The sequence below is a fragment of the Coregonus lavaretus genome (assembly GCF_964263955.1).
Source record: "Coregonus lavaretus genome assembly, contig: HAP1_SCAFFOLD_1424, whole genome shotgun sequence".
Lineage (NCBI taxonomy): Eukaryota > Metazoa > Chordata > Actinopteri > Salmoniformes > Salmonidae > Coregonus > Coregonus lavaretus.
This window is the reverse complement of record NW_028156789.1, coordinates 1-13,425: the sequence shown is the minus strand read 5'-3', so window position 1 is coordinate 13,425 and position 13,425 is coordinate 1. Positions and strand designations below refer to the sequence as shown.

Sequence of the window (13,425 nt, the reverse complement as noted above, 5' to 3'; positions counted from 1 at the left end):
TCTCTGACTGGACACAGAGAAACACACTGTTAGACTACTGCTTCTCTGGCTGGACAGACACAGAGAAACACACTGTTAGACTACTGCTTCTCTGGCTGGACACAGAGAAACACACTGTTAGACTACTGCTTCTCTGGCTGGACACAGAGAAACACACTGTTAGACTACTGCTTCTCTGGCTGGACACAGAGAAACACACTGTTAGACTACTGCTTCTCTGACTGGACACAGAGAAACACACTGTTAGACTACTGCTTCTCTGGCTGGACACAGAGAAACACACTGTTAGACTACTGCTTCTCTGGCTGGACACAGAGAAACACACTGTTAGACTACTGCTTCTCTGACTGGACACAGAGAAACACACTGTTAGACTACTGCTTCTCTGGCTGGACACAGAGAAACACACTGTTAGACTACTGCTTCTCTGGCTGGACAGACACAGAGAAACACACTGTTAGACTACTGCTTCTCTGACTGGACACAGAGAAACACACTGTTAGACTACTGCTTCTCTGGCTGGACACAGAGAAACACACTGTTAGACTACTGCTTCTCTGGCTGGACACAGAGAAACACACTGTTAGACTACTGCTTCTCTGACTGGACAGACACAGAGAAACACACTGTTAGACTACTGCTTCTCTGGCTGGACAGACACAGAGAAACACACTGTTAGACTACTGCTTCTCTGGCTGGACAGACACAGAGAAACACACTGTTAGACTACTGCTTCTCTGACTGGACAGACACAGAGAAACACACTGTTAGACTACTGCTTCTCTGACTGGACACAGAGAAACACACTGTTAGACTACTGCTTCTCTGACTGGACAGACACAGAGAAACACACTGTTAGACTACTGCTTCTCTGGCTGGACAGACACAGAGAAACACACTGTTAGACTACTGCTTCTCTGGCTGGACACAGAGAAACACACTGTTAGACTACTGCTTCTCTGACTGGACACAGAGAAACACACTGTTAGACTACTGCTTCTCTGGCTGGACACAGAGAAACACACTGTTAGACTACTGCTTCTCTGACTGGACACAGAGAAACACACTGTTAGACTACTGCTTCTCTGGCTGGACACAGAGAAACACACTGTTAGACTACTGCTTCTCTGACTGGACACAGAGAAACACACTGTTAGACTACTGCTTCTCTGGCTGGACACAGAGAAACACACTGTTAGACTACTGCTTCTCTGACTGGACAGACACAGAGAAACACACTGTTAGACTACTGCTTCTCTGACTGGACACAGAGAAACACACTGTTAGACTACTGCTTCTCTGACTGGACACAGAGAAACACACTGTTAGACTACTGCTTCTCTGACTGGACAGACACAGAGAAACACACTGTTAGACTACTGCTTCTCTGGCTGGACACAGAGAAACACACTGTTAGACTACTGCTTCTCTGGCTGGACACAGAGAAACACACTGTTAGACTGCAGGTAGCTAGCTAGTTAGCTCTCCACAGAGCAGCTGTCCTGCATCACCCCAACATTACTGGGTCACCCCAACATTACTGGGTCACCCCAACATTACTGGGTCACCCCAACATTACTGGGTCACCTCAACATTACTGGGTCACCCCAACATTACTGGGTCACCCCAACATTACTGGGTCACCCCAACATTACTGGGTCACCCCAACATTACTGGGTCACCCCAACATTACTGGGTCACCCCAACATTACTGGGTCACCCCAACATTACTGGGTCACCCCAATCACCCCAACATTACTGGGTCACCCCAACATTACTGGGTCACCCCAACATTACTGGGTCACCCCAACATTACTGGGTCACCCCAACATTACTGGGTCACCCCAACATTACTGGGTCACCCCAACATTACTGGGTCACCCCAACATTACTGGGTCACCCCAACATTACTGGGTCACCCCAACATTACTGGGTCACCCCAACATTACTGGGTCACCCCAACATTACTGGGTCACCCCAACATTACTGGGTCACCCCAACATTACTGGGTCACCCCAACATTACTGGGTTACCCCATACAATGTAAACTATGAGTTGGAGAAATGATCAATCATCATCTTCACCACAAAGGGAAGAGTGGAGAGAAGGAGTTGTGCGGTGTGTCTTACCTCAGTGCCCAGTCTGAACTTGATCTCATACATGAGGATGAGCGCGTTGGGGGACGAGGGTTCAGGCCAGCGGAGGAACACAGAATCGTCCTCTCCTGTCCAGATCACTGGGCCTGGGATATCATCCACCTTCTCTGTAGGTACGAGACATAACACATCATGTTTCATATGGACAAGACCAGAGGGGTATACTATGAAGCAAGCTAGATCTACAGGGCCTAGCAGTTTTACTAACGCATTAGTTCTAGTAGCTATGTCGACTAGCTATGACGTTAGCTAATATGGTGACAACTACGCAGGCTGTGTGTAGCCGTTATGATATGAAGGTTTGGCTTGCAAAGGTTTTTTCGCCTGGTCACAGACAGCTGATGTGGTGCACTGAAGTCAGCAAGCGAAGGGAAAAGTTGAGAGGAGGAGAGCGCGTAGATGCGAGAAGGAATTCTACAACGAGCAACGTGATCATGCTGTTTGTATGTGGCTGCTATGAAAGGGAACTATGTTTGCGTGTGATTAGGGGTGTAAAAAAACTCAGCCGATTCTGTTGAAAAACATTTCTTAAATGGAAGCAAATGGAACAAAATGGGGATAAACACGCAAGATCTCACCCCGTGGGGTCAAAATGATCACAAGAACGGTGAGCAAAAATCCCAGAACCACACGGGGGGACGTAGTGAATGACCTGCAGAGAGCTGGGACCAAAGTAACAAAGCCTACCATCAGTAACACACTACGCCGCCAGGGACTCAAATCCTGCAGTGCCAGATGTGTCCCCCTGCTTAAGCCAGTACATGTCCAGGCCCGTCTGAAGTTTGCTAGAGTGCATTTGGATGATCCAGAAGAGGATTGGGAGAATGTCATATGATCAAATGAAACCAAAATAGAACTTTTTGGTAAAAACTCAACTCGTTGTGTTTGGAGGACAAATAATGCTGAGTTGCATCCAAAGAACACCATACCTACTGTGAAGCATGGGGGTGGAAACATCATGCTTTGGGGCTGTTTTTCTGCAAAGGGACCAGGACGACTGATCCATGTAAAGGAAAGAATGAATGGGGCCATGTATCGTGAGATTTTGAGTGAAAACCTCCTTCCATCAGCAAGGGCATTGAAGATGAAACGTGGCTGGGTCTTTCAGCATGACAATGATCCCAAACACATCGCCCGGGCAACGAAGGAGTGGCTTCGTAAGAAGCATTTCAAGGTCCTGGAGTGGCCTAGCCAGTCTCCAGATCTCAACCCCATAGAAAATCTTTGGAGGGAGTTGAAAGTCCGTGTTGCCCAGCGACAGCCCCAAAACATCACTGCTCTAGAGGAGATCTGCATGGAGGAATGGGCCAAAATACCAGCAACAGTGTGTGAAAACCTTGTGAAGACTTACAGAAAAAGTTTGACCTGTGTCATTGCCAACAAAGGGTATATAACAAAGTATTGAGAAACTTTTGTTATTGACCAAATACTTATTTTCCACCATATAATTTGCAAATAAATTCATTAAAAATCCTACAATTATATTTTCTTGATTTTTTTTTTCTCATTTTGTCTATCATAGTTGACGTGTACCTATGATGAAAATTACAGGCCTCTCTCATCTTTTGAAGTGGGAGAACTTGCACAATTGGTGGCTGACTAAATACTTTTTTCCCCCACTGTACGTTGTAAACTCTCATTCATAGGCTAGTTTGTAGCAACCTCTTGATGGGTGCAGGGAACATTAGAGTATCATGTAGTAGCCTAAACCTATTGATGTTACATTGAACTGGGTGAATGGAATATGAATGACCGTCACCCAACATGCTGTAATAGAAATCAAAATGGTCCTCCCTCATCTTCGCTGTGGGGCAGCCCCAGAAGTACTTGGTCTTATCAACTGTATGCAATAATATTCTCTCTCTCGCTCTCTCTGACTACTAATGACGACAATATTACATGATAACGCACATTAATTCACCTCCAGCAAATGAGATAAGTGTCAGGCATCGAGATAAACCCTGCAGTGCTGAGTAACTTAACCCATACTATGAGAAGGTTTAGTTTCATCCAAAGCTCTACTGTTTAATGAAGGAGAGATGAGGGAACAGGACGAACCTGCAGGTTTGGTCCTGGAGAAGACAAACTCTGCCGCGCTGCAGCGGTGCACCTGGTTGTTGCAGGCGTGGACGTCGATCCGGTAAACGGTGAACGGCTGCAGACCAGATATCTGCAGCTCCCGCTCGCTGACTGCACACTCTACAAAGTCATACTCCCTGTCCGCTAACTCTGCCTCTGTAGCGTTGGGCCAAGGATCAGGTGACGTGGCGTTAGGGTAGGTGGTCGTACGGTTAGCCACGCCAAATACATCCCGACGCCGCCGGTCTGGAGGTCTGGAGGAGAGGGAGAGAGAGCAGAGGGATGTCGGAGTGACACAACCACAGTCGTCCAAACACTCGGACAATACACTGGTCAACAGATAACCTGTGGTGGAATCCTTTCAATGGTAAACATGGCTTTGATTTAAAGCAGTGGAGAGGATTATTCAGTCAGAATCTACCCCCTCTAGTACATTGATCCAGTCAGTCAGAATCTACCCCCTCTAGTACATTGATCCAGTCAGTCAGAATCTACCCCCTCTAGTACATTGATCCAGTCAGTCAGAATCTACCCCCTCTAGTACATTGATCCAGTCAGTCAGAATCTACCCCCTCTAGTACATTGATCCAGTCAGTCAGAATCTACCCCCTCTAGTACATTGATCCAGTCAGTCAGAATCTACCCCCTCTAGTACATTGATCCAGTCAGTCAGAATCTACCCCCTCTAGTACATTGATCCAGTCAGTCAGAATCTACCCCCTCTAGTACATTGATCCAGTCAGTCAGAATCTACCCCCTCTAGTACATTGATCCAGTCAGTCAGAATCTACCTCTTGATATGCCAACTGTCAGGTGGATGGATTATCTTGGCCAAGGAGAAATGCTCATTAACAGGGATGTAAACACATTTTTGTGCGTATGGAACGTTTAAGGGATCTTTTATTTCAGCTCATGAAACATGGGACCAACACTTTACATGTCGCGTTTATATTTGTGTTCAGTATAAATGGAAACTTGTCCAACAAGACTGCACATATTTGTTTTCCATTTCAGAAGGTTTTGTTACGTTGTGCCCTCCTGAACGCTACCCGTGTGTGTTACTGCCTGTGCGTGTGCTTACCTGGGGGTAAAGATGGAGTTGTGTAAGAAGTTCTCAAATACTTTTCTGTATGAAGCGTCAGCTGCCTCTGCCTCCAGGTCTCCTAGTGATTTAGGGCAGGGGCAGCAGGGCCCCTTGTCCCCCCCACCAACGTCTGGTTTAGTAGGCTTCAGGTCCTCCTCCATGTCACTCACCCCTGTAGCGGCTATACGGATCGGGATCTTCAGTTCTGAGGGAGAGGAGAGAGAGAGAGGAGGGGTTAGGGTGTAGGGGCTAGGGTGTAGGGGTTAGGGTGTAGGGGTTAGGGTGTAGGGGTTAGGGTATAGGGGTTAGGGTGTAGGGGTTAGGGGTGAAGGGGTTAGGGGTGTAGGGGTTAGGGGTGTAGGGGTTAGGGTGTAGGGGTTAGGGGTGTAGGGGTTAGGGGTGTAGGGGTTAGGGGTGTAGGGGTTAGGGGTTAGGGTGTAGGGGTTAGGGTGTAGGGGTTAGGGTGTAGGGTGTAGGGGTTAGGGTATAGGGTGTAGGGGTTAGGGTGTAGGGGTTAGGGTGTAGGGGTTAGGGTGTAGGGGTTAGGGTGTAGGGGTTAGGGTGTAGGGGTTAGGGTATAGGGGTTAGGGTATAGGGGTTAGGGTGTAGGGGTTAGGGTGTAGGGGTTAGGGTGTAGGGGTTAGGGGTTAGGGTGTAGGGGTTGGGGGGTAGGGGTTAGTGTGTAGGGGTTAGGGTGTAGGGGTTAGGGTGTAGGGGTTGGGGTGTAGGGGTTAGGGTGTAGGGGTTAGGGTGTAGGGGTTAGGGTGTAGGGGTTAGGGGTGTAGGGGTTGGGGTTGGAGTGTAGGGGTTGGGGTGTAGGGGTTGGGGTGTAGGGGTTGGGGTGTAGGGGTTAGGGTGTAGGGGTTAGGGTGTAGGGGTTAGGGTGTAGGGGTTAGGGGTTAGGGGTTAGGGTGCTAACCTTTAGAACAGTAGTTGTGTTGATACAGTTCCCTGTCTTCAGCCTGTTGCTGCCAGCGGACCAGGTAGTAGGGGTTAGGGTGTAGGGGTTAGGGTGTAGGGGTTAGGGGTGTAGGGGTTGGGGTGTAGGGTGTAGGGGTTGGGGTGTAGGGGTTAGGGTGTAGGGGTTAGGGTGTAGGGGTTAGGGGTGTAGGGGTTAGGGTGTAGGGGTTAGGGTGTAGGGGTTAGGGGTTAGGGTGTAGGGGTTAGGGTGTAGGGGTTAGGGTACTAACCTTTAGAGCAGTAGTTGTGTTGATACAGTTCCCTGTATTCAGCCTGTTGCTGCCAGCGGACCAGGTAGTAGGGGTTAGGGTGTAGGGGTTAGGGGGTAGGGGTTAGGGTGTAGGGGTTAGGGTGTAGGGGTTAGGGTGTAGGGTGTAGGGGTTAGGGTATAGGGGTTAGGGTGTAGGGGTTAGGGTACTAACCTTTAGAGCAGTAGTTGTGTTGATACAGTTCCCTGTCTTCAGCCTGTTGCTGCCAGCGGACCAGGTAGTAGGGGTTAGGGTGTAGGGGTTAGGGTGTAGGGGTTAGGGTGTAGGGGTTAGGGTGTAGGGGTTAGGGGTTAGGGTGTAGGGGTTAGGGTGTAGGGGTTAGGGTGTAGGGGTTAGGGTGTAGGGGTTGGGGTGTAGGGGTTAGGGTGTAGGGGTTAGGGTGTAGGGGTATAGGGGTTAGGGTGCTAACCTTTAGAGCAGTAGTTGTGTTGATACAGTTCCCTGTCTTCAGCCTGTTGCTGCCAGCGGACCAGGTAGTAGGGGTTAGGGTGTAGGGGTGTAGGGGTTAGGGTGTAGGGGTTAGGGTATAGGGGTTAGGGTGTAGGGGTTAGGGTGCTAACCTTTAGAGCAGTAGTTGTGTTGATACAGTTCCCTGTCTTCAGCCTGTTGCTGCCAGCGGACCAGGTAGTAGGGGTTAGGGTGTAGGGGTTAGGGTATAGGGGTTAGGGTGTAGGGGTTAGGGTACTAACCTTTAGAGCAGTAGTTGTGTTGATATAGTTCCCTGTCTTCAGCCTGTTGCTGCCAGCGGACCAGGTAGTAGGGGTTAGGGTGTAGGGGTTAGGGTGTAGGGGTTAGGGTACTAACCTTTAGAACAGTAGTTGTGTTGATACAGTTCCCTGTCTTCAGCCTGTTGCTGCCAGCGGACCAGGTAGTAGGGGTTAGGGTGTAGGGGTTAGGGTGTAGGGGTTAGGGTACTAACCTTTAGAGCAGTAGTTGTGTTGATATAGTTCCCTGTCTTCAGCCTGTTGCTGCCAGCGGACCAGGTAGTAGGGGTTAGGGTGTAGGGGTTAGGGTGTAGGGGTTAGGGTACTAACCTTTAGAACAGTAGTTGTGTTGATATAGTTCCCTGTCTTCAGCCTGTTGCTGCCAGCGGACCAGGTAGTAGGGGTTAGGGTGTAGGGGTTAGGGTGTAGGGGTTAGGGTACTAACCTTTAGAACAGTAGTTGTGTTGATATAGTTCCCTGTCTTCAGCCTGTTGCTGCCAGCGGACCAGGTAGTAGGTGTGGTTCCCGTTGGGGGAGATGGGGGGAGACCAGCGCACCACCAGGTTAGTGGAGGAGTTGGAGTATGCTTTCACATCCAGGGGCATGGACGGCTCTACAGGAGACAGACAGATATTAACATGATATTAACAAGATATTAACAAGATATTAACATGATATTAACAAGATATTAACATTAAAACAGCTCTCACATCCAGGGGCATGGACGGCTCTACAGGAGACAGACAGATATTAACATGATATTAACATGATATTAACATGATATTAACATTAAAACAGCTTTCACATCCAGGGGCATAGACGGCTCTACAGGAGACAGACAGATATTAACATGATATTAACATGATATTAACATGATATTAACATGATATTAACATTAAAACAGCTTTCACATCCAGGGGCATAGACGGCTCTACAGGAGACAGACAGATATTAACATGATATTAACATGATATTAACATGATATTAACATTAAAACAGCTTTCACATCCAGGAGCATAGACGGCTCTACAGGAGACAGACAGATATTAACATGATATTAACATGATATTAACATGATATTAACATTAAAACAGCTTTCACATCCAGGAGCATGGACGGCTCTACAGGAGACAGACTGATATTAACATGATATTAACATGATATTAACATTAAAACAGCTTTCACATCCAGGGGCATGGACGGCTCTACAGGAGACAGACTGATATTAACATGATATTAACATTAAAACAGCTTTCACATCCAGGAGCATGGACGGCTCTACAGGAGACAGACTGATATTAACATGATATTAACATGATATTAACATTAAAACAGCTCTCACATCCAGGGGCATGGACGGCTCTACAGGAGAGAGACAGATATTAACATGATATTAACATGATATTAACATGATATTAACATTAAAACAGCTCTCACATCCAGGGGCATGGACGGCTCTACAGGAGACAGACAGATATTAACATGATATTAACATGATATTAACATGATATTAACATTAAAACAGCTCTCACATCCAGGGGCATGGACGGCTCTATAGGAGACAGACAGATATTAACATGATATTAACATGATATTAACATGATATTAACATTAAAACAGCTCTCACATCCAGGGGCATGGACGGCTCTACAGGAGACAGACAGATATTAACATGATATTAACATGATATTAACATGATATTAACATTAAAACAGCTCTCACATCCAGGGGCATGGACGGCTCTACAGGAGACAGACAGATATTAACATGATATTAACATGATATTAACATGATATTAACAAGATATTAACATGATATTAACAAGATATTAACAAGATATTAACATGATATTAACATTAAAACAGCTCTCACATCCAGGAGCATGGACGGCTCTACAGGAGACAGACAGATATTAACATGATATTAACATGATATTAACATTAAAACAGCTCTCACATCCAGGAGCATGGACGGCTCTACAGGAGACAGACAGACAACTGGGCCTTGAGCCAGACCAGCTTCCTGTCCAGGGAAGTACTTCCTAGAGGTCTGCTACCCGACCCCCACATTATACACTACATTATATATATTATTATAGACTACTTCACTCTTGGCTCCCGGGACGTGCCTAACCCCTCCCACCCTGTCCTGTACCTGAGGGGCTGGTTCTGATGTAGACTACTTCTCTCTTGGCTCCCAGGACGTGCCTAACCCCTACCACCCTGTCCTGTACCTGAGGGGCTGGTTCTGATGTAAACCACTTCACTCTTGGCTCCCGGGACGTGCCTAACCCCTCCCACCCTGTCCTGTACCTGAGGGGCTGGTTCTGATGTAAACCACTTCACTCTTGGCTCCCGGGACGTGCCTATCCTCTACCACCAGAGTGATGGCCTTCACGTAGATGGCGTACTGGGTCCAGGGCTTGAGAGGGGACAGTAGCACCCCCGGGTCAGAGTTCTTCTCCTGGGGGAGGTCCACGTCCACCATGTTCCAACTGTTGGATCCACAGCCGTCCTGGCCGTCAAACTCTGTGATGTTCTGGTATGCACTGGAGGAGCGGGAGACATGGGTTAGGGTTAGAGGATGTTCTAGGATATAGAAGAGAAACAGACAGACAGTGGAGAGGGAGACATGGGTTAGGGGATGTTCTAGGATATAGAAGAGAAACAGACAGACAGTGGAGAGGGAGACATGGGTTAGGGTTAGAGGATGTTCTAGGATATAGAAGAGAAACAGACAGACAGTGGAGAGGGAGACATGGGTTAGGGTTAGAGGATGTTCTAGGATATAGAAGAGAAACAGACAGACAGTGGAGAGGGAGACATGGGTTAGGGTTAGGGGATGTTCTAGGATATAGAAGAGAAACAGACAGACAGTGGAGAGGGAGACATGGGTTAGGGTTAGAGGATGTTCTAGGATATAGAAGAGAAACAGACAGACAGTGGAGAGGGAGACATGGGTTAGGGTTAGAGGATGTTCTAGGATATAGAAGAGAAACAGACAGACAGTGGAGAGGGAGACATGGGTTAGGGTTAGGGGATGTTCTAGGATATAGAAGAGAAACAGACAGACAGTGGAGAGGGAGACATGGGTTAGGGGATGTTCTAGGATATAGAAGAGAAACAGACAGACAGTGGAGAGGGAGACATGGGTTAGGGTTAGAGGATGTTCTAGGATATAGAAGAGAAACAGACAGACAGTGGAGAGGGAGACATGGGTTAGGGTTAGGGGATGTTCTAGGATATAGAAGAGAAACAGACAGACAGTGGAGAGGGAGACATGGGTTAGGGTTAGAGGATGTTCTAGGATATAGAAGAGAAACAGACAGACAGTGGAGAGGGAGACATGGGTTAGGGTTAGGGGATGTTCTAGGATATAGAAGAGAAACAGACAGACAGTGGAGAGGGAGACATGGGTTAGGGTTAGGGGATGTTCTAGGATATAGAAGAGAAACAGACAGACAGTGGAGAGGGAGACATGGGTTAGGGTTAGAGGATGTTCTAGGATATAGAAGAGAAACAGACAGACAGTGGAGAGGGAGACATGGGTTAGGGTTAGGGGATGTTCTAGGATATAGAAGAGAAACAGACAGACAGTGGAGAGGGAGACATGGGTTAGGGTTAGGGGATGTTCTAGGATATAGAAGAGAAACAGACAGACAGTGGAGAGGGAGACATGGGTTAGGGTTAGGGGATGTTCTAGGATATAGAAGAGAAACAGACAGACAGTGGAGAGGGAGACATGGGTTAGGGTTAGGGGATGTTCTAGGATATAGAAGAGAAACAGACAGACAGTGGAGAGGGAGACATGGGTTAGGGTTAGGGGATGTTCTAGGATATAGAAGAGAAACAGACAGACAGTGGAGAGGGAGACATGGGTTAGGGTTAGGGGATGTTCTAGGATATAGAAGAGAAACAGACAGACAGTGGAGAGGGAGACATGGGTTAGGGTTAGGGGATGTTCTAGGATATAGAAGAGAAACAGACAGACAGTGGAGAGGGAGACATGGGTTAGGGTTAGGGGATGTTCTAGGATATAGAAGAGAAACAGACAGACAGTGGAGAGGGAGGCATGGGTTAGGGTTAGAGGATGTTCTAGGATATAGAAGAGAAACAGACAGACAGTGGAGAGGGAGACATGGGTTAGGGTTAGGGGATGTTCTAGGATATAGAAGAGAAACAGACAGACAGTGGAGAGGGAGGCATGGGTTAGGGTTAGAGGATGTTCTAGGATATAGAAGAGAAACAGACAGACAGTGGAGAGGGAGACATGGGTTAGGGTTAGGGGATGTTCTAGGATATAGAGGAAACAGACAGACAGTGGAGAGGGAGGACATGGGTTAGGGTTAGAGGATGTTCTAGGATATAGAAGAGAAACAGACAGACAGTGGAGAGGGAGACATGGGTTAGGGTTAGAGGATGTTCTAGGATATAGAAGAGAAACAGACAGGACAGTGGAGAGGGAGACATGGGTTAGGGTTAGGGGATGTTCTAGGATATAGAAGAGAAACAGACAGACAGTGGAGAGGGGAGACATGGGTTAGGGTTAGAGGATGTTCTAGGATATAGAAGAGAAACAGACAGACAGTGGAGAGGGGAGACATGGGTTAGGGTTAGGGGATGTTCTAGGATATAGAAGAGAAACAGACAGACAGAGAGGAGAGGGAGACATGGGTTAGGGTTAGAGGATGTTCTAGGATATAGAAGAGAAACAGACAGACAGTGGAGAGGGAGACATGGGTTAGGGTTAGGGGATGTTCTAGGATATAGAAGAGAAACAGACAGACAGTGGAGAGGGAGACATGGGTTAGGGTTAGAGGATGTTCTAGGAAGTATAGAAGAGAAAACAGACAGACAGTGGAGAGGGAGACATGGGTTAGGGTTAGAGGATGTTCTAGGATATAGAAGAGAAACAGACAGACAGTGGAGAGGGAGACATGGGTTAGGGTTAGGGGATGTTCTAGGATATTAGAAGAGAAACAGACAGACAGTGGAGAGGGAGACATGGGTTAGGGTTAGGGATGTTCTAGGATATAGAAGAGAAACAGACAGACAGTGGAGAGGGAGACATGGGTTAGGGTTAGGGGATGTTCTAGGATATAGAAGAGAAACAGACAGACAGTGGAGAGGGAGACATGGGTTAGGGTTAGGGGATGTTCTAGGATATAGAAGAGAAACAGACAGACGTGGAGAGGGAGACATGGGTTAGGGTTAGAGGATGTTCTAGGATATAGAAGAGAAACAGACAGACAGTGAAGAGGGAGACATGGGTTAGGGTTAGAGGATGTTCTAGGATATAGAAGAGAAACAGACAGACAGTGGAGAGGGAGACATGGGTTAGGGTTAGGGGATGTTCTAGGATATAGAAGAGAAACAGACAGACAGTGGAGAGGGAGACATGGGTTAGGGGTTAGGGGATGTTCTAGGATATAGAAGAGAAACAGACAGACAGTGGAGAGGAGACATGGGTTAGGTTAGAGGATGTTCTAGGATATAGAAGAGAAACAGACAGACAGTGGAGAGGGAGACATGGGTTAGGGTTAGGGATGTTCTAGGATATAGAAGAGAAAACAGACAGACAGTGGAGAGGGAGACATGGGTTAGGGTTAGGGGATGTTCTAGGATATAGAAGAGAAACAGACAGACAGTGGAGAGGGAGACATGGGTTAGGGTTAGAGGATGTTCTAGGTTATAGAAGAGAAACAGACAGACAGTGGAGAGGGAGACATGGGTTAGGGTTAGAGGATGTTCTAGGATATAGAAGAGAACAGACAGACAGTGGAGAGGGAGACATGGGTTAGGGTTAGGGGATGTCTTAGGATATAGAAGAGAAACACGACAGACAGTGGAGGGGAGACATGGGTTAGGGTTAGAGGGATGTTCTAGGATATAGAAGAGAAACAGACAGACAGTGGAGAGGAGGACCATGGGATAGGGTTAGAGGATGTTCTAGGATATAGAAGAGAAACAGACAGACAGTGGAGAGGGAGACATGGGTTAGGGTTAGAGGATGTTCTAGGATATAGAAGAGAAACAGACAGACAGTGGAGAGGGAGACATGGGTTAGGGTTAGAGGATGTTCTAGGATATAGAAGAGAAAACAGACAGACAGTGGAGAGGGTGACATGGGTTAGGGTTAGGGGATGTTCTAAGGATATAGAGACGAACACAGAC

At 47.3% G+C, this 13,425-nt stretch overlaps 1 protein-coding gene across 1 annotated transcript in view; it reads right to left on the bottom strand.

The window, feature by feature from the left end:
* LOC311119681 (insulin-like growth factor 1 receptor) overlaps nt 1–9,800 on the bottom strand; it is a gene marked incomplete at both ends in the record, with an annotated part of 64,633 nt that extends 54,833 nt beyond the window's left edge. Inside the window, 5 exons of the mRNA XM_084194348.1 lie at nt 2,130–2,263; nt 4,215–4,489; nt 5,317–5,524; nt 7,698–7,865; nt 9,565–9,800. Coding sequence (XP_084050474.1) covers nt 2,130–2,263; nt 4,215–4,489; nt 5,317–5,524; nt 7,698–7,865; nt 9,565–9,800 — 1,021 coding nt within the window. The remainder of the gene's footprint in view (nt 1–2,129; nt 2,264–4,214; nt 4,490–5,316; nt 5,525–7,697; nt 7,866–9,564) is intronic.
* Between the last annotated feature and the right edge of the window lie 3,625 nt (nt 9,801–13,425).